The following is a 23,375-nucleotide window of genomic DNA, read 5'->3' as shown; positions in this document are numbered from 1 at the left end:
TAAATTCAAATTATTGATATAAATTTAACAATAGATATATCTTCATTTGATTTTAATGTGTATTTTTCATATTTTTTGAATTATTTTTAATCATTTCTATAGGTCACTGTTCTTACTCAGTATGTCATTAAACAAGAGAGTTAAATAATTTAACTAAAGAAAATGTTTTATATAATAAAGTAATTTAATTCTTTATTATTTATTAAACATACGGATGTATTGATAATATGGATGGTTTATTTTGAAACTAACAGAAGAAATGGATTTTATTACATTTTTATATATATATATGAAAGTTAAAAATAACAAAATGATATTTAACTTAAGAATATGAGTTACTGTTGCTCCTTTGATATCCAACAATACATTTGAATACAGCATATCCAATCCAATTCAATTACTTATACCTTTCACAAAAAAATAAACATATTATAATCAATTTTTTTTTAATCAAAGTAAATATTAAGGAACATAATGGTATCAAATAGATGTAAGTTCTTTATTAATAAAGAAGTTATTAATAATGGGAAAACATTAAAAAAAGGAAAAGTCAGGTATTTAAGGATTAAGATTTCTCAGTCTACAATTTTTTATAAACACTTATAAAAACTTAAGGTATTCTTTCAGAAATCTTGATAAATTTAAAATAGAATTTTTAAAAAAGAATTTAGAATTGAAAATATTATGAGATATTGTATTTTGTGTGTGTGTGTGTGTGTGTGTGTGTGTGTGTGTGTGTGTGTGTGTAAGATTTTTTTTAACAGAATCAATCTATATATTAACAGAGCATCAAATAATACAAACATCAATGATATTATATATATAAATGTTAAAGATATCTTCAATTTTTCATGTTTTTGATACAATAAATTTTCTATGGCTTCAAAATTGTTCAATTTTTACAAAATTCAGGTTTTCAATTTTTCTAATTTGTACAAAATATATAATTTTCATCTATCAATTATATACCTCTATTATTATTTTAATTTAAAGCAACATGATGTGCAAGCTTTTAGCCAGTCTTTTCCGGAACCACGTCGTCTTTGCGTCGATGAATCGTCTCCTGACACGTCAATTTCACGGTAGAATTACGATGAAACCGCGACTAAAAGCCCGTGGATAATCCACCGTTATACGCCGATATGGTCCACACAGAAGAGGAAAAAAGCAGAGAGACTACCTACGTGCAAATCGCGCATTATCACGTACACCCTCTATCTCGCGCACAGGTGCATCAAGCCTATACACATATGGCAGAACTTCCGTTAATTAACACTGGCGGATGCTAATGACTTCTGTTACGAAATAACAACGCACGAACGAGTGCTTTCGATGAGCGTGTCCGATATCGAAAAGCCGTGCAACCGATGAATTCTTTGTACGTATAGCTGAACCAAAGATTCACATTAGAGAACGATATTGGAAACATCATAGCATGCAAACAAGCACGCAAAATTTCGAATTTACATTTACAATAAATTTACATGTTTAATATCGTAGTAATATCGTTAGATAAATTAAAGCAATTTTGATACATCGAATGCATATATATAGAAAATATAAAGAAAGATTTTGTTCTATAAAATTTCGAATAATAGAGTCAACAGAAATAATCGTTCTTAATGATGAAGAGTAATGACAGCTAAAAATACATGGAATGCATTAACCTTCATAATTGTAATCAATCTAATGTCCATGCTTTAAAATACGTAACAATTCCTTTTGGAATTCGAACGAAATCGACAGCTCCAGTACTTTATATACTAAAACTCTTAATCAATGTGATTGAAACAGTATAAAGATATGTTGAATTCACTTCATAATGCCATTAATCAAGCTTAAAATTTAGTTCTATCAGAAATGCAATCGTTTTTAGTTTTAGTTTTTTAAATATTAATTATGTCATGATGCATTATTAAAGAATTTAATATTAATACACACACACACACACACACACACACACACACACACACACACAAAATGTAATATCAATTTCACAAATATAATTTCGTATGTTTATTAAGGAATGATGAGTTATTAATTCTTCTAAAGTATTAAAATATCATGAAATAATAATTCCGCATAACAAATAATGCAAAATGAATCAATATAAAAAAATATTAGTTTTAAATATAATATTTTTTTTTATTATATGTGACAACAAATATTATTATGAGCTTCATTAGTAAGACTTTTATGTAATATACAAGGTGTTTCCAAAAAAGATTTTAAGAACAATAAAAGATATATCAAAAATTCTAATACACATAGATCCGAAAACGAATGATTACTAAAATATTTCTTAGTCTTTTAAATAATAAAACATCGGAATTAGAATAAACAGACATAATTTCGATCAAATCTGACAAACTCACTGTTTTGGACGAAGTGTAATCTCATACTAAGTTACTCCTCAGAAATTTACTTAAAAATCAGCTCGAAATTTGTAAACAAAGATCAATAAATCTTTGCAATCGTTTTTGAATCTATACTTATTAGAACTTTTTGAACTTATTTCTTTGTTGTTCTTAAAGTCTGTAATCTTCAATAATTAAAAGACCTGATAGATTAAATAATTGGAAATTTATTTCAGCATAAAATAGTTTGTTCTTTATGTAAAAATTGTATTTTAATAAAAAAAGATAAACATTGATTTTTAATCAAGAAATTTTTCTTGCAGTTTTTATCTTTAACATTAAACATTTAAAGAGAGAAGGAGACAAAATATTTAGCTATTACATACTATCCATTTTTGTTGCTGTTAAATAACTGAGCTGAACGATTTTACAAAAAAATTTATCAAAGTTTCGATCTCGACAATATTTCACAAACATATCAATATATTAAAACATTTTATTCTAAGGAATATATTTATTTGTTACAATAATGACATATCTTAAAAATTGTGATTCTTTTAGTTACAGAAAAGAATAGTAGAGATAAAAATAAAAAGAAAAAAACATACTTAAAAATTACATACTTTTATTCTTCTACAATCAGTTAATACATCAACATTGCATCAAAATTGAAGTTAATTTAGTGCAACATTTTAATGAATAAAAACATTCAAATTCATTTTCTAGAAAACTTAATTTTTTTATTTGCATTGTTGTAGCAGATGAGCGATATATATTATTATATGTATTTAAATGTCTTATCAAACATGTATTAATGAATGATATTCGATTGATGAACGATAACCAATAGGTGCTTTATTGTGAGCGAGTAAATCAGAGAAGGGTATTCGAAAAGGAACAACTGGCATGAATTGTAGTTGAACACACCTTTCGATGACTAAGATGCTCTGACTGATGCCTTTTCATAAGATATAAGCGCTCTGGCGAAGAGCGAACCGGCGCGGCGGGTCAATTAGGAACATTGCTTTTTAAAAATTGATCAATCACTGCTTCGTTGGCGCGGGGGCGCGTGCGCCATGGCAGCTGTTCCCAGGAAACACCTGGGATCAGGATGAGGGTGGATACGGACATTGCTAGTTTCATAAAATCGACATCGACTCTTCTAGTAATCCGACTGTTCGAGATCGCGGGCGGATTTCGAGTTGTACGAGTTGTATTGCGAAATACGGTTTTGGTAAAAATTCAGACATACATATATTTCAGTAGTGCCACAAAAACATATGACAGCTAAACATTTTTCTTCATAAAATCTGCATTCTCTTCATAAATTTTTAATGTTTAAAATAATAAACTAAAAACAGTTTCTTAGTGATTTTGAAAATAAATTAAAAGTAAAATAAATCAAATTAATTAATAATAAAAACTTTAAAAAGTAAATCATTTACCTTTCTATTAAAGAAAGATTTTTCTCTTATTAAGTTACAATTTTTATTTATTTGTGTCATTTATGTTAATTTATTAATACAAATTTTATATAAAATACGTTCTATATATTCTTATAGTTATAAATTCTATTAATAAAAATATCTTAATATTTTAAAACCTGTATTTAGAGACAATGTGATACGCTTATTTATATTTAGTGCACATTTTCTCTTCTGCATGATAAAAATCGCCATAAATTTACTCGCCGACATTTTTACACGAGAGGCTTATGCAAAATTTACATGACAGACTATTTACATTTATAATTTGCTGTTCATTAATTTCAGAATCAAGTAATTCCGTTCGTTAAATGATTTATTTTCCATCGTTGAACGCGTATTTGTGATGTAATGGTAGTACTCACAATCGATATTTCAATAACGATAATACATTATCAAATCGTAGATTTCCAATAGTTACAAAATTTTACAGAAACAAGATACAAATTTTTGTCAATAATATAAATAAATTTGTATCATCATCCCGTTAATGATGTGTTTAATTTTACTCATAAGAGACTGTAATTAATTATATTTTTATTTAATATCTTTAAAATAATAATTAATTCACAACTATATACACACGTGGGTGTGTGTGTGTGTGTGTGTGTGTGTGTGTATAAAATATATTTCATTAAAAAACGGGACTTAAAAATATTTCATTCACCTCAGCTGGGACTATAGTTTTATCAAATCAAAAAAAATATAACTTCCCAAAAACATTTCCACAACGACAAAAGATCATAGCAGATGGTAAAGATCGCGATTTTCAAGAAGCGACCTTTTCTATTTCTTTCCGTCGATCGCGAATGGCTTAGTTTAACTCTGGAAAAACCCTCGAAGTCTTCAAGGGGAGGCAAGAAAGGTGGCAAGAAGCGAGCATTGGCCAGGCAAGGGTGGTTTGAGGTTAGGGTGAGGTTTAGGGGGGTGGGGAAGAGGTGGCGAGACCTCGTAAAGGGGGTTTCAGCAGGCGCTGATATAAATTGAGCTTGCCATCAAGGCAAGCGGCGGGATCTGCCCGAGGCCACAAGATATATAGAAGTAGCTTTCAGCACGCCATTGAAGAATAGTTCGACTCACTTCGCGGAAAAACGCTTCGAATCGCCACGAAACGAGATAACGTTTCTCTTTCGTGATTCCGCTCGGGATGGGAGAAGCTTTTCGCGATGAAATCTTGATTCACTGTCTCAAATAGTCGATTTACAGGATTAATATTTTGTAACGAATTAATATTTTGTACAACAAGGTAATAGCCTTTAATTCGATAAATCTACATTATCGCATATTAAATATTTAATTAACTAAATATCAAATTTAAGCGAAGAAGATTATTCAAAGCGAATTTTAGTATCTAATATATTGCGTAAATTTTATAATTAAATTATCATTGGTATCAATTTTTTTCAATAAGCATGATCGATTGCATTATTATTTTTGCATAGATCAAAAAGAAGAAAAAAAGAATTTGATAGAAAAATGTTTGAAATATAAGATCGATAAAAGATAAATAAAAAAATATTAAGGTCTTTTAATAAGAGAAAAAACATTAAAATTTTTTTATAAGCGCTTTTATAAATTAAAATTATTATAAATTTTGTGAAATTGTTTCCGATCGCTAATAATAAATTTTTATTGCATTTTCTATACATTTAAATATTTCATCTCCACAATATTATTGATGAAAGCATCAATGCACTTTATCGCAACTATTCTATTTTATATTCCTTAGCCTTATTTATAGTTCAAGAGAAATCTTTTTATAATTAACATGTTTTCATGAGTCAACGAAAGAACGTGCGCTGGATGGACCAGGTGGTGATAAATTTAATGAAAATAAATACTACATAAGTTGTGTTTGCAGGATGTGACCCTGATTGATGACGGTGGTCGGGAGACGGAGTCTGAGGGTAGCAAGACGCATTACCCGGACCGCCCACTGTTTCATGTTGCATTGCGCCATCAGAAGAGAGATTTTCGCTGTGCCATTAGTGAATCACCTGACTTTTAACGTGGAATTAAAAATCGATTATTTTGATATATTATTACGACACGTCTATGTAATATGAATATTGCACATGAATATATTACACATTGTTATTTCGAACAATACGAACACATTAATGACACCGATTTAGTGATAAGATTTCTGTTTCTTAATGATGATTCTTATGTATTTTTAGTTGTTTAAAAAGGTTCTATCATCTACAAATTTTAAGAAATCAACTTTTTAAAACTTTTAGAGTAAATCTCACTCTAAAGAGTAAAATGTGTCACTCTTAAAGATTGAAAATTGAATCGCTCTTTTCCAAGATTGACTTAATTTTCATTCTTTGTAGAGTGAAATTCCATTGTAATGAATTTAGAGAGAAGGACCTTACATTTGAAAATCTCTTCAAATTTAAATAATTTACTTTTTCTTTTACTTTATAAAGTAAAATGCATAAGAATTATCATATATAGATACTAAAAATTTTATATAAATGAGTCATTTTTTACCTTAAATATTGCTAATAAACTTTATTATCTTAATTTACTTAAAATTAAATTTACTTAAAATTAAATATAAACATAGCTTTATATCATTACATTTCACATATTGTAAAAGATATTTGAATTTTTTATAATATATATTTCATACGGCTATACATATATTATAAATATATACATGTATTACAAATTTGCATTATTATATAAGGAATTCAAAATGGAAATTCTAGAAATTAAAGGGTAATGGAATTTTTGGAAAATTATATCCCTCTTTTCCAGTATAAAAATTTTACAAACATCCATTACTTGTTGAAAAACAAAAATTAATTAAAATTTATTTCTCTCCGTGTTATCTTTATACAAAACTTTCTAAATATGCGAAAATTATAAAAACAACAGTACTGTTTTACATTTCGAATGTTATTACTGAGAAAATAATTATTTCATTAGCACAAATATGAGAAATAATAAATGGCGCAAGTTTAATGGAAGATTCCAAAAATTTATCATGGCAAGAAGAGAAACGTAAGCAGTTTTCTCTAGAGCACATAATCTCATAAAGGGTTTGACGCGAAACACGACGATAAAATGCATACTCGGTACTCTCACATGCATCTCGACCATAAACTTGATCCATTTATACTTTATTATTATTTCACGGGCGCAATATCGTCGGCTTACGATACATGTCGTCAAATTAGCTCGAATTGCTCGTGGAACTGGATTTACTTGTTGGAATAAACTTGCTCGCAAAAGTTTATATGGCACCATACATTTACGAAAAATGTACCTATAATATTACAAATGATATTATTATTATTATTAATATATTTTATTATATATTACACTCTCATTAATATATTTATTGTATATTACACTCTCGATAGTGTGAATTCTTCTATATTAAACTATACCATTATTTAATTTTTTTAATTCTCATAGAATTACAATTTCTTACAATTCAAGTATATATGTACATTAAAAATCCTCACAATCAATTCTTTCATTAATCGGATGAACCTATAGATTTTCGCTTCGAAATTATTCAGTATTGCAGACGTCATAACAAAATGGGCGTTAGATGATGCTCCCTCGGGTCATCGCGGCGACACAATTTATCCATCGAGAACCCTAATGCCCTTCCGCGGACCTGTTACCTCGCACGTCTACACGGGGATGCTTTTCTCCCCGACCTTGTTACATACGCGCGCATCCGTATGCGTGTAACGCGTTTCGTGCCGTACCCTATACGCGATATTTTTCGGGCGGCGACACGTAAGAGCTAATATCGCGGCCTATGCATATTTATACGGCATTAAAAATCACCCCTCCCTTAAAATGCATAGACCACTGCATAGCAGAGGCGCTGGATCTTCGCAGCGCGACGCAGAAGCGGGCCGAAGCGGCGGTGGCGAAGCGAGAGTCGCGCACGCGTTTTACGCTTTTTCATCGCTTTCCGAAGTTCCATTTCATACAAGGAAAAGCGAATCGATATATCATTGCGACTTTTACAAATATTATCATAAATTGTTTCAAAATTTTAAAATGCTAATAATGAGATAAAAAAAAAACAACAAACAAAATTTTTACATTTCATTTCGAAACCTTTCCTTGAGATACTTCGAAAAACACAGAGGTATCGTGAAATAAGATCATGTAATACAAACAACTTTCTCGTAACACTGTCATTCTAACGATATCAATATATAATTACTTTTTTTGCGTAAAATAAAAAAATCACTAATAATTAGAACAAATGATGCTCATAAGTGTTATGAGCGTGAATCGGACCGCAGCCTAGAAGTGGCATAGAAGAGTTAATAATATTTCTGTGTAAATTTTATATACAAAAGACTCATTTTAAACAAGGCAAATTTAATAAAGCAATTTTAATAAAGCTCTTTCCCTTATTTGTATTAAAATTATAAATTTTTGTATAAATTCATTTTAATTATTATTAACCCTTCGATGCCATTTCTAGGCTGCGGTCCGATTCACGCTCATAACACTCATGAGCATCATTTGTTCTTGTTTAACATTTGATAAATAACAAGAACGAAATAATTCAAAGAGCATTGTGAGCGTGAATTACAGCCTTAATATGACATATCCAAGATTTCTTTTATTTTGCTATAATGCTATAACTTTTTATTATAATAAAGATATGTACACTTGCTTGTTAGTTATTATCATTATATCTTTTAATATGTGACGTTTCAATTGAAAAAAAAAACAAAAACAAAAAAATTGTTACAATATGTTCATTTTTATGCAATATTTTTATATCGCAGATGTCTATGATATTGTGATAGATATGTGACAAACCGCGTAGAATGGCAGAGTTAAGTATCTACAATATATACTAATTGCAAGATTCGTTTCAATGGAATAAAATTCTTTTCTTTTACTCGTCATATATTGATCCATTTCTATTTCTTATTGTTTAGATTTATTTAGATTTATTTTATATCCTGTACATAAAATATGGTCTATTTAATCTATTGCGAGAATTTTCGACGCGGTGTGCAATCTACTGCAATCCCTATGGAAGTAAGAAAGAAAGATTAAAGACTATTTATGAGAGATGTTAGAAGAAGATGCCCAACTCTGTGCATGCGACAACGTGACGATGATTTAACGCTCGTTCATGCTCGAGAGTGATTCGTAGTATAGTAACTTGATGCATCGTCGTAAAACACTCGATTGCCGCGTACACATGTCCGGCCGTACGCCAAATGTGTATCCGTCCGCAATGTGAACCGGCGATAATTTATCGCTCGGAAATTTTATAGCTCAATATCGCATCTCGATCATATTCGACTTTCGATACCGCACGCGCGATACCGTAACTTCGCGTTAAAGGTATTGATTTTGCAATAAACGTCCTCGGACTCGCGTTTCCTTTGCGCACAGTCGACCGGCGGAATTATTGACTCTTTGCGGGACGATATTGCTCGAATCGGATATATTCCCCGGCTCGTAATTTCTCGTTCATAAAAGCTTATCGATAATGACAAGCGCGATGTGACAAGGACGGTCCATCCTAATAAATAATTAACATTTTCAAAGGAACACTTTTCCAGTCGCGAGCTGTCGACTCCGGGGATATTCAACTCATTGAAACTTCTCCCTTTGAATCATAACGTTTAAATGCAATAAATAGACGAAGACTTCGCGTTGACTTGTATATAATCATAAATTAATCGTCATTCAGCAATTGTATAATAATAAAAATTAGATTGAAAAATTAATATCTGTCGTAATTATAAAACTCACGAATATGGAAACGTCACTTTTAAGTTGGAAAAAGCCGCGGTAAGTTCTCCGACACGAGCAACGCGAAACCATTTCCCATTTCTCGGGGCAAGACAATAACGAACTACATTTATCCTCGCTGCAGTCACTTGCTTATCCCAAAGGACGGTCGAATGACATCGCCATTCATCCGGTTCCCGGGGGATACTTTGAAAGCAATACTCTGGCACCCGCTACCGTGGACGAGCTACCATCTCTCTCGTGGCATATGTGACTTCTGGAACTCGCGATATATCGAGGCGAGAAAAGTCACGCGCTTAGCCATTGACTCCTCCAAAAGACTATGTCTCACAGTTACTGTGATTTATCATATCCCCCTGATTTATTCCTTAATTATAACCTAATCTTATTCATACAAAATTAATTACAATCTCACATGTGCGTGCATTGCATTGAGAAAAACATTTTTGGTACTTGTGACTGTAATTACATATCGTGATGATAAATAATTATGATTATTACTACAATAATATTAGTAATAATAACCATATGTATAGTTCTATTAACAAACATACATAGTTTGCAACCAAAAGTGACTATAATTACAGTTATTATTACCAGCATAAAAATGATTTTAATTATTATATTTTATAATTATTTTTGAGACAATCATATAAAATAATAATATCAATAGCTATAATTATAGTCATTTTCAATCGCTAATGTATATTTATTGAAAATTATACATATAATTATTATTAATATTATTATTAATATTATAGCAGCAGTAAAACCACAATTGCAGTAACATATAATTGTAATCACAAACATAGAAATTTTTTCTCGCAGTGTCTACGTGTGCGGAAATATTTATTGTAAATATTTTCTTGTATTCACTTAAATCTTGTAAAAATTTCCTAAAAAATTCCTAGATTTTTGAAATATTTTTGTTCAAGAATCTAGGTAAGAGATTAACAAATTACTTAATATCACTTTGAGATAAATTGAAATGGAAGTAAGACAAAACAATTTAAATCTAAATCTAAAAGAATTTAAATCTAAAATTCCAAAAATTTTTCTAAATATCAATAAAATTTCATCTAAAATTTCAATCTATGATTTTTAAGAGTAAAAAGGAATTCTCCTAATAGGTTTTTCCAGATAATAAATATGCTAAATTGCAGATAGGCAATCCTGAAAGCAATAGTTTTGTTGATGCCTTATCTTTGGTGTGTGTGACTGTACTACTTTATTCTCTAACTCTTAATTTGCCTTCAATGCCGTATACTTTATCAGTGTTGTACAATAGCAATACATTATTTGTGTCTCTTAATTATAATCTAATATAAACAAGTGTGAAATTCATATTGCTCTTATATGATCATTTTTTAATTACTGATTAATTCAACAAATATCATATATTCAATAAATATCCAATACTACACTCGAGATAGATGAGGTTTTGCTAAAGTATTCTCATATGGCATATAGGAGAATCGCGAAAATATTTTTATTCCACCTAATTTTGATTTTTATAAATAAAACGGCATTATCGAAAAAATGTTTCGAGAGATACTAGCCATTTTCACATTAATGATTTCACATTGCGATTCCGGAACTCAAACAATCGAAAGAAGTTTGTCGGATCAGTGGTAACACGATTACGGTAATCCATGAAACGATCACGCGCGAGACTAGGTAGTTGTTCTTTTTTGCGGCCCCGAAAGTTCGCGCTCATCGACGAAAGGTCGTGTCCCATAAAATTTCCGACAGTGGCAATCGAAAGGACCCTTCAGCCTAGAAACGAGCAGTTACCTGAGGCAGTTAAGTTAAATGCCTGTTAGCAGACGTTAACTACCTGGCGCTATGGGTTCTATTCCGTGGACGATTGCAATTTTAATCGCCTCTTCATTATGATTAAATTTAAATCGACCATGTGCAGTCTAATAAAGCTCATTCTATTCAGCACCGCTCTCTCGAAACAGAAAATGTCTCCTGGGCGGATTAAAATACGGGTAATTAAAACCGTAAAGTGCCGATACGCCGCCCGAAATAAACTGTCGGCTTAGTAATAAATGTCCGGTTGAAAAAAGCTTTTCGTCTCAAATTCTCTTTTCTTTTCTCTCTCTCTCTCTTTCTCTCATTGCGGTCTCTCAAATGATTGGACTTTATTTGGAGCATCGAGCACAGCGAATTAATATTCGGGATATGATTGACGGTAAGGAATAATGCCGCTCGCGCGTTCTAAAACCGTGCACATCGCATGAAAAAAAGCCGTTGACCCCGTGCGTCAATCGTGAATTCCCACTGCGAGAGCGACGGAGCCTGCGGCAGACCCATATTATTTCGCATTTTAACACCGCGCGAAATAATACATAATCATTAAACGACGCTTCCATTGAGAAATAATATTCTAAATATTATTGCGAGAGGATGAGAAGAGAGATCTGCAAAGAAAATAGCTTTTCGTTGATTTCCATCAATATCTTATACTTTTTTCTTGCTTCGATTACAGTAAGGCTCTATCATGGGAAACTGATATCTTAAACCGCGAGCTTATAGATTTTCAATTGGTGCAAATTTTCGTGAATAATTTTATTAAAAGATATTAGAAAAACGTAGTCAGAAAAAGAAACTTCTAAATCTGATAATATCTTAATATATTCAGAATTTTCTATCGATGAATTCAAATCTGGAAAAGCTGGAAGAATCCAAATTTTGAAAATTTGGAAGGAAAAAGCTACATAACATTTAGATTACACTGATAGTGTCTCATCATAGTGTCTGTTTTTATTTAAACAATTTTTCGCACTTTGCAAACTGTTTCCAATGTAAATTAATTTTAATCTCTGTTTAATTTACTCTTCATCTTTTTCTAAATTCTTATAACGAAAAAAATGTAAAGAATAAATTGAATCGAGATTAAAGTTAATCTACATTAGTAGAAACAGGCATTAATCATTTCAAGTGTATTTTTTATTGAGCAATGTTAAATAAATTTATATAATGTCAAATTACGTCAAATTATATCCAATAAGTTATTTTTATCTCTATAGATCGCCGTTGTTCCTACTCAATATACGTCATTATTTTAACTAAAACAGTAGAGTTAAACAATTTAATTTAAGAAAATGTATCAAATTTGATTCAAATTTAGTTTATTATTTACTAAGTGCATTCGTTAACATGAACGTTGTTTATTTTGGAACTAACTACAGAAATAGATTGACTTACATTTTGACATATATATAGAAGTTAAAAGTAACAAAATGTTACTTAACTCGAGGGATTGGATTACCATTGCTCTTTTGATATCTAACAGTTAATCATTCATTGTCACTACAGTTAAAATGTAATCCGAATTTCGGACCGGAATAATTTTATGCCGTAATCGAATTTTATGTGATATCAATCAGAAATTTGAAGTTTCCTTTGTCAGTTGAGACACTATTCAAAAACGTGTACACACGGTGTGTGGCAGCTGTTTGAAGAGAAAATAATACTTCTTCACATGTCGAAAAAAAAATTTTTTTTTAACGCGCATTAGTTACATATTTTTATCTGAAAGTACTACAGGGTGCGTCACTAAAATCCGAACAAATCAAACAATTTCTTTAAACCAAATGTTTTTAATGAAAAATTAAATATTACAAAAATCTTTTTACATAACACTTGGAGGATTCCTGTAGAGCACAATTATTTGATATATCCCTCATTAGCTTGAATGACGGCCTCTAGTCTCGGTCTGAAGCGTTCGCACACACGCTGTAATGTAGCGCTATCGTATGCCGACGAATGCTGCCTCAATAGCAGTCCTTAGTGACGTCACATTGGGATGCCGAGACTTGTTTATGACCCTTTCAACTACACTCCATACGTAATAGTCCAAGGAACTTAAATCTGAGCTATTGGGAAGCCAGAATGGAAGCCGAGGCGAGCAACTCGGATTGTCCTGGCAGCCTCAGAGAGCATCTCGTATCTTTAATGTGTACGATTTGTATTGCATTCGAAGGTCCTCCTCGGCGATTTGACGCATTATTGGCTCGCTACACCAACAATCGATACTAATTTTCGCAACGATTGCCCTGGATCATCCGAAATCAGCGCTTGAGTCCTTTCAATGACTGCGGGGGTCTTCGCGGTGCATTCTTTCGAGTGATTCTTCCTCGGTATACTAGAACTTTCCGTTAGATTGTTCTAAAGCCACAACATCATAAACGGTTGATCTCTATCCAAAGAATCGAAATAAATAAAGAATTATTTCTGTTGCTGAGCGCCCAGGCGAAGGCTTCGATCGCGGCTCTTCGATTATACTCCGCACTTGGTTTCAACATCGCGGCCATTTTGAGAATATGATTGTTTACTAGAAGTATCAGACTTTCTCAGACGCCAACAACAACCTCTGGTGGAGACACAATATAGCAGAAAATTTAAATTGAAATTTGTCCGGATTTTGGTGACGCACCCTGTACATTTTAGAAATACCACCCTAAAATTTAAACTAAAAAGTTAAAAAATAAACAAGTTTGATTTTTTTATCTTATAATTCACTTTTCTTATGTGTATTTGTACTCTTCAAGAATTTTTTCAACATATTGTTATTTGATTCGTAGTGTTGTCATTAATAAGAGACATTCTATAAATATATTTCATAAGTATATTATAAAAAAATATATATTTTTTTTATTCGTATCGACAGATAGTTTTAAAATGGCAGCATTAATCGGCGAATTTATGATCTGTGTGATAACCATGAAACTCTATGAAAGTGTAACAACAAAGGATTCATAAATGATCGTTTGCGATTTTGAATTGAGGACTAACTAAAAATATAAAAAATTACTTAAAAAAAAACAGAATATCCACATTATCATTCTATTACTTTATACATTACTTTATACATTGTTAGAATATCGTATTGCCTGTATTTCTTGCCCAATAAAAATTATTAATCGCAAGAGGGTTTTAATAAGTTATTTTTCGCACTTTTAAAAAACAGTTGTCGCACGCACATCAAATGCAAGAATTACAAGACTATTTCGATGCAGACTATTTCGAAGAAGGAAGTTGGTTGCGCTTAGTGATACCGCTTCACAAACCGGGTAACGCGCCAGGAGGATGTGAGAGTACGTGAATTACCCTTTTTTATTCGAAAATGATAAAACTCGGTCTAATGTAAAATTCATTATGTCCATTATGACTAATTAAGCGGAGCGAACACTCACCAAAAATCCGTGCATTTTTCAGCGCTAAAGTCGGCGGCTCTTAATTATTTTATTTCGGACAAACGCGCAAATCCCTGGTAATTCGCTATATTCTATATTCTATACACATACATCAAATCTCGCGGTGCTATCGCGGGAATGTGCGTATCGCCGATACGCGTCTTAGGACAATACATATCGTCGCGCTAACGAGTTCGCAACGCAACAATAATTGCATTAAGACGTTAATTAAATGTTACACATAATTTCGAATAGCTGCATAATGCCACTTCGAAGTAATTGTTGTTTGTACAGCAGTTCTCACGATGCGTTACCCATGCAATTTAATAGTTGTTCATTAACGGGAATTAGAGATGGAGCAGCAATTACGCCTCTCTTCGTGCGATAATAAATTACAAATCGATGAACCGTAATATTTCATTACGCCAGCCCAAGTATTTTGTTGCTAATCAGAGATGCTTCCCATTGTTCCGCCGCATTGTGCTCGATCGGAAAAATGGTGACTGATTAATCTCTCCGTGCGACCGTTCGCTCTACCAGCAGTAGGTGTGTGTGTGTGTGCGCGCGCACGCGCGCGTATGTGTGTGTGTGTGTGTGTGTGTGTGCCGTTTGCATTCGAAATATCTCTATCGCATGTGGTATCGATCGAATTTTGAGTGCAACGAGTTATAACGACAAATAGTTTTCTTTTCGTTTGGAAATTAATATAAACGCATATTTTGTGTAATAACATTGCGAAATATGCTTCAATTTTTCTTAATAATAAAGCAAATCATCTAATATTTGGATATTTTAAAACACAAAAAAAGTTTATACATCTTTGCTTTTGTTTATATAATACTATAAACAAATGAAACTTAGCCAATAAGAATAAATTAAATAAAAAAAAATTCAATATCAAAAATATACTTTGTCAAAAATATATTTTGTTAAATACATAGGCTTGAAAGCCTATGTATTTAACAAAATTGTTATAATAAAATTTACGAAAGCAAACGTGTAAAGAATGATTGGATAAGCAATATCAATGAAAGAGCGAAGCAATTCTTGTGTAACTATCGCAGTTATTAGAGGGACAGGGAGGAGAGAACTGCCACGTTATTATGTACACATTTGTAGCGAGCAATTTTCTACCCATTAATGCAATGATTATATAACAGGCTGTTTACGCTTGCAATATCAATGAATAAGATGTAGAGTGTCATAATTTATATCGCATACAATGTAGGATTATAAAAACGGACGGAATCCGTTCGTAGAGAATTTCTTCTGATTTGAATCACTCGATGTTTAATTTTTCGCGAACTATATTTATTACAAAACGATCTCGCACAGAAGTCAGTATTAATTAGTAGTACATATCTAAAAAATAGTTCGAGATATTTTAATCCCTAAACAATTTGTAATTTGACATACATGAAAAAAAAAAGTTGCAATTACCATAATTTAACTTTACCATAATTTAACTTTACCATAATTTATTTACCATCATTTTCAATTCTATATTTTTAATAGAACTATAAATATAATTATTATAAGTAATAGAGAAAAGGCCCCTATTATATATGAGATATCGAGTTCATTTTTGGTAAATGCTAGAAGTTCATAGGCAGAATTTAAAAAAATAATAGATCATTTTGAAGGGAACTTAATAAGTTGAGATAGTGTTATATAAAATTTAATTCAAATTTCTTTTTTTTTTTAAATTAAAGAAATATAAAAAGTGAGTAAATCGCAAAGTCAAAAAAATTGTGTTTCTAATATAAGATGCTCCGAGAAATCGGAGTAATAGCAAAGTATATCAGTATTACAATTAAAAACTTTATTTAATGTTAAATTAATTCTAAAATACAAACAAACACATTCAGCATGCGTGAAAAATAAGTAGATAGATTATACCCAGAACTTGTCTTCAGGTAGTTGGAATCAAACATCGCAGAAATAGGCATTCAACGTTCATTCCGGTTGTCTTTTTTATTATTGTACAATAACATTTATACTTTAGCAACGATTTTCACTGACATAGGAGCATGGTCTATTATTTCATATTACAATACCTTAAGTATCTCATATTACAATTTCCACGTCTTATGGTTTTACGATCATCAAATCTATGTTCTGTAATTAAACAATTCTCATATTCAACATATCCCATATTTTTCTATTAGTACAATCTTACTCTATCACTACATGAAGAATTTATTGTCAAATATTTATTTATTAAATAATAAACAAGATTTAAAGGCTCATCTTAATAAAAGTTGAAGATATCCAAATTTTAAAATCTTGTTTTACAATAACTACAGACATGATCTAATAATGAATTTTCTACTAAATAGTTTTCAATCCAAGAGCAATAAATTCATGGTGGAACCAATAGATAGCGTTTATTAGTTTAGCAGAAACGCCGCTATTAGACGCCTATCTCATAATAGGGGACTTTCCTCTAATAATTATAAAACATATTTATAGTATAAACAAGTGAAATGTAACGAGTGGAATATTCATAATATTAAACAAGTATAAACAAGTATAAACTTTATTCATTTTTAAATTTTAAAACATTTTCAAATATTAAATGACGTTTGCTTTATTAATAAGAAAAATTAAAGCATATTTCGCAATGTTATTATACAATATGCATTTATATTAATTTCCAAACGAAAAGAAAACTATTTGTCGTTATAACTCGTTGTTCACTCAAAATAATTATAAATTGTAGTAGTAATAATTATAAAAATGGAGCTATTAACCATATTTTAGTGCAATTATAATCACAATATTGAATATTTTTCTCTCAGAATACTTTTGGAATTTTTAAACATACGCAGACTCATATAATAATTAAAGGGAAACGCACCGTTACTTAGGTATCCCAGAACGTGAGATGAGGTGGCCGCGTGCTGCAGTAAAGGGATGATGCTGCGCATCATTGAGATCTTTTCTATTCAAGTTCATTACTGCGAAATAATCGGCATGGTATGTAATCGGCGGGCAGAGCGGAAGTGATAAAAGGAAGGGAAAATAAAAACAAAAAAAGGATAACTCGGCCGTCCTTAAAACATGCGATGAATCCGCCATGGCAAGTCAAGAAACCTTTGATAGCAACGCTCGATAGTATAGCGATGCTGAGCGCCGGCGCCTTTCCCTCGCAGCCCCATTGGTGCCGAAGGCCCTCTCCACACGAGTGCCCGCCGCCGGGTTTCCTTGGAAACGCTTCGTTCACGCTGATGTCTACCCTCGCCCACAGAAAACCTCTTTCAATTAGGCAGCCTGCCGCCCGACAGACCCACGAATCCCGGTCCGTTTTCTCTCCCGTTCCCTTTACTTTCTCTCTTCCTTTTTTCTTCTTTTCCATCTTTTTTTTTTTTAATTTCCTCTCGCCTGACGTTTCCCGCTTCAGCGAAATGGACACGCGCCACTATAGAGTCCGAGATAAAGAAGTCACCGAGTACCACGGGTGACTTTGAAATCACTAATTCGTTAAACAATCGGAAAGTGCGCGCTGAGGTCAATATGTCACGCGAGTCTGAACAGAAAGAAGTTCTATATCGCTAATTCTCGACCACACAATGATTTTTCTGATATTCCAAAATTTAACTAAATACAGCTGTAAAAATATTTCCGTTGGACTATTTTAATAATTGCTCATAATAAATAGAATGCTCAAACATAATAAACAATATGGTAAAAGTTTTGATATTCTAATAATCAACTGGGGGGTATCTCTAGTTATTTTGATGGTCTAATAAAATTATTTTCAAATCGATCTATCTAAAAATTTAGACTTTAACAAAATCTTTCTTTCCATGTGACATGATAAAATTTACGTCGAGTCGAGAGGCAGACATTGCAATAGAAAAAAATATCGACTTTTTAAAAATATATATTATGGAATAAGGGATATTGAAAAAACGATATCTCGGAATGAGATTAGCATGTGGAAAAATAACTTATAAGCGACACAAATTAAAGTTCACGAATCGCTGCGAACTTCGAGATATATCTCAACTGATTGCAGAAGCTTTTCTTTCTTACATAACTAAGATTATCTCGATTGTAAAGTAACCTTAAAGTACTCTTAATCGATGATATCTAAATAACTGTTTCCGCCCTGCAGCAGACAGATTTTGTTACACAGAGAACAAGTACGGGAATACGCGTCGTATCCGGCCAATCGCATGTGCGAATTTATATACGCGCACGCGAGAGGGAGCATGGCTGATTGGTATGCAGCACAACGCCCAGCTTGACTGACGCCTCCAAGTTGCGAATAAAATTTTCATGAATTTCTATTAACTCCGTTTTTCTAGACGTGCCCCGGAGACTTAAAAAAGTTCTGTCAGCTGATAGCCGCGGGGAGGTCACAATTGCCCTATCGCGCTGGTCAAATCCGATCGAAAAGATAATTTTCCAGCTGCACTGTGTGGTTTTTAAATTAATTTAACGTATAAAATTGTCATCAAAATGCAAAAATTAAGAGTAATTAAGAGTAATTGATATTTAAGAATGTTATCCACATTTAAAAATTAGTTTCAATGTAATGCATTTCCTTTCGATCCTCTAACCAAACAAAATAATATCAATACTGATTGCAAGCATAAATTGGAATCTTAATTTATAAGTTTCTCTATTAATTTTCATCACTTTTAGTGACTGCTCTTTATTGTTCTGAGTTTTATTATTATAAATAAAATTTTTCATTTTAAAGCAAATAATGATCCTCCGTTTTCAAAAATAATAAAAAAAGTTTTTCAGAAAAAACAATAATTATTTTTCAATTTGATAGAAAATTAATAACTAATCAAATATCAGCAAAAAAATAACATGACCAAATGTCATTTTTATCACTTTCATTTCATAACTCTTAAAAAACATTAACTTAAATAAAAAACTTAAACTTTTTTAAGCTCTGTGACAACCTTGATGGTTTTTTAGCCTTTTAAATTGTGGACACGATTTTGATTATAAAATTAAGTTCACTTTTAATAATCGATAGGGCAATGTTTATTAAATCGTTCATGATAATACTATGAAAATCGGTTTTTTTTAATTGTATTCCTTTTGAAGTAAGGGAACATTATCGTACGCTAACTTTCCTTTCAAATCTTTAATCAAATACGCGCTAATAATGCGCCCAACAATCGAACGAAGAGGTCGATAAACTCTTACATAAATAAGACAGAAAAATTCAAGCCTTCTCGTTTCATAAATTCTGAAATTTCCGTCAGTTTCGTATTTAGATAAATCGCGGAAATCACGAATGTATTCTTGCTGTCAAAAACACATCATACTCGTTAAATTATAATGCGAAGATGCCTCGATTTACTGTGTCTTTTTTAATTTGATCCGACATTTATTGTTGATGTGTCTATTTTTAATTTTTATCGTTAATATGCACTATTTTTGATTCGTTACACTTCTGCATATTAAGTATAATTAATTCTCTCTTATAAATCATTCCTCTAAAAATTTTATTCCTAAAATAAAACTTATCTCTGAATTACATGTTAGACAATAATGAGTTTAAACTGTAATTATGATAATTGATAATAAATCCATATATACACAGAAAGAACGATTTTGCTAAAATATTTACAATTTTGCTGGAGAAACAGATCTAAAAATAATTTTGTTGGACTATCAAAATAATTATGTAGGAATCTAAAAAAATAATAATATTACAAAAATTTTTTATATTCTATCAATTAGTTTGAATTTCTAATAAAACTATTTTTAGATTTGTATCCAGCAACATTTTAGATGTTTCAGCAAAATCGTTCTTTCTTATAAGGTGACTCAAGAGGAAATACCACAAGGAGGAAAATGTATTTTGTTTATAGCTTCTTTTTCATAGAACGCGTGTTGAATATTCTGACTATGCAAGCATGTAATAAACTGCACAATTATCAACGGAAAATGTTCGTGCATCAACATCGAAAAAGATTTGACGAAATACAGCTTAGTGTAAAACCTAGCAAATAATATATGATTTTGATTAGTATTTCTTAGTAGTCATATGACTCGTATAAGTTATATAATTTGTTATAGTTTTATATGCATAAATGTTATAATGACATCTTCCTGGTGCACTTGAGGGAAGATAACAATAAGTACGAAACATGATCTTTCCTAATTAATATCAACATTAAAACAATTATATAAATTAAAATTTGGAATACTTTATATAATTCAATTATTTTAAATTAATTAAATGCTGTTTAAATGAATAAAAATTGCAAATATATGAGTAAAACAAGTTTATTGCAAGTTTATTGCATCATATCATTTAATTGTTTATGGCATCTTATTCGTATGTATAAGAGCAATATGTTACTTTTTCAAGATATGATATATGAATTTTTTTCAAAATATTAAAAGCATTCATCTATATAAATAAAAAAGGTCTCTAGAATATAAATATTTTTTCGTAACTGAATTCAATGATATTAAGAAGTTATATGACATTAAGAATAAAGGCTTAAATGGCGTCTTCTTCCAAATCATCATCTTACATCTTTTATGTCTTTATATTGAAAAAACTTTAATAGATTGATACGTAAGAGAACAGCTTTTGAGGGAATCGTGGTTGAAATTTCTGGATCTTTGATCCCGGAATTCCTGATGCCAGAGATAGGACTTGCGAGCTTCCGCAAAGTTTCGTGGTCGCCTTGCAACCAAGTGAAACCCACCAAAATTCGGAACCCCGCAGGGCGAGGGCTTAGCTACTGCTCCAAGTTTCACTTTAATCCAAAAAGCCGAGATAGGCCGACACAATTGATTCTACCAAAGTTCCAGTACTATCTGAGTATACATTTCTGAGGATAGCCGCGAGGTTACCTCGATGGTACAATTTATAATATCTTTAACGTTCCTCAAATATTATATCTGTGTCACCAAATTTTTACAGTCAGAGATATTATCTTTTTATATTTATAAATTTTTATAAAATTATGTTTTCTTTAGGTCTTACATGTTCGGCGTATTATTATTTTGCTCATGCAAAAATCCATATTTTATGTAATAGATAACAATAATAATAATAATAAATCATTACAATAACTGAGAAACACTTATATAAATGAATCGGTTGCACAAAGCGCATATGTTACAAGAAATTCAATCTAATTTTCTGATGGGGAAAAGATAATTAATAATAAAATGAGTTAATAAGGGCACATATATAAGAGTCAAGTACACAGAAAGTACATTGATGCGCAAAAACAAATAAGAAGTTTAATGCGATAAGATTTCAATTATATATAGCATTACATACGTTAAAACTTTCAAATCAATTAATGTTGTTTTGGCTACATTTTCGAGTCATCTTCAAATCTTAGAAATACTTTTGCATGAAAGATAATTAATATTTCCGGTGAGTCGAATTATAAAGAGTTTGATCAATGTCCTCTTTTTAATGCAATGACCGATTTAAATAAGCGTCCAAACGTAGTTTGCTGATTTGTAACTATTTTAACGTGTATAACAAAAGCCCGCAATTCTGATATAATGTGAAGTCACGCGATAAGTTCTCTAGCACACGTTGAAATTAATCATTTCGTGCCATCGGCAGTGTACATTTTGACCACACCTACCTGAACGCGACTTTCCGTGAGACCGATCCTTAGTGCTATTTCCTCCCTCAAGAAAATATCCGGGTAGTGAGTTTTGCCGAAACACCTTTCGAGCTCGTTGAGCTGAGCCGGGGTGAAACGCGTCCGATGTCGCTTTTGCTTCGCAGGTTTATCATCACCTTGCCCGATCGCCGCCGCGCTACCTAAAATACAGAGCCATGGTTAAATAAGTAAAGTATTGAATTTTCTCCGGTTTCTTTTAATTCTACTTGTTAATCGAAAAGATACAGCCTTGGCTATAAATATAAAGCACTCTCAAAACAATTATTTCCTCAAAAGAGTACAATAATAAAAGTCAAAAGAAGAATAAAATAATTCAATTGCTTGTAAAAATAAAATGTATTTCAATAAAAATAGTTTTTAAATTTATTTTTCGTTATGTATAAAACGTTTACGTCAAACTTCCAGGATGCTTTATATACAAGACTAAGGCTGTTAAAAGATAAAACCAGATTTTTCTCTGCTACATATCTTCTACATTTTGAAAAATAGAAAATAAAATGTACGTTGTGTACACTCTATTTATTCAAAATTAATCGACATAAAAAAACCTCTATATAAAAAAAGTATAAAATAAAATCGATCAGAACAAATATAATATCAATAAGGTTTTTCATTCTTTACAGATCATATTGTAATAATATCAAGATATTTAATGGACAGTTATCAATTTTATTTTAATTTTAATAATTGTTAAATATCTTAGATTAATAAATTTATATTCAAGCTAATGGTAAGATATTTCATAACTACGCTTATTAAATTTAACATGTGCTGCACATCAATCAATAACTAAATTTTAAACTAATTATATTTAATGCACGTTTTAATTAACATTTTCGTTTCTAAGTTTTTTATTTATATAACTTCAATGTTAACGTGACATGTGAAAATGACATGGTCAATTTAATATCAAATCCGGAGTAATAATTT

General features: G+C 31.1%; 1 protein-coding gene across 1 annotated transcript in view; it reads right to left on the bottom strand.

Annotated features, from left to right (window-relative positions):
- LOC108691097 (homeobox protein orthopedia-like) overlaps positions 1-23,375 on the bottom strand; it is a 44,852-nt gene that overhangs the window by 13,568 nt on the left and 7,909 nt on the right. Inside the window, exon 3 of the mRNA XM_018198736.1 lies at positions 22,404-22,585. Within this exon, the coding sequence (XP_018054225.1) occupies positions 22,404-22,585 (182 nt within the window). The remainder of the gene's footprint in view (positions 1-22,403; positions 22,586-23,375) is intronic.

The sequence above is a fragment of the Atta colombica genome, unplaced genomic scaffold, assembly GCF_001594045.1.
Source record: "Atta colombica isolate Treedump-2 unplaced genomic scaffold, Acol1.0 scaffold39, whole genome shotgun sequence".
In the NCBI taxonomy this organism is placed as follows: Eukaryota; Metazoa; Arthropoda; class Insecta; order Hymenoptera; family Formicidae; genus Atta; species Atta colombica.
Note: the sequence above shows the minus strand (reverse complement) of the source record. Positions and strands in the feature narration are given on the sequence as shown.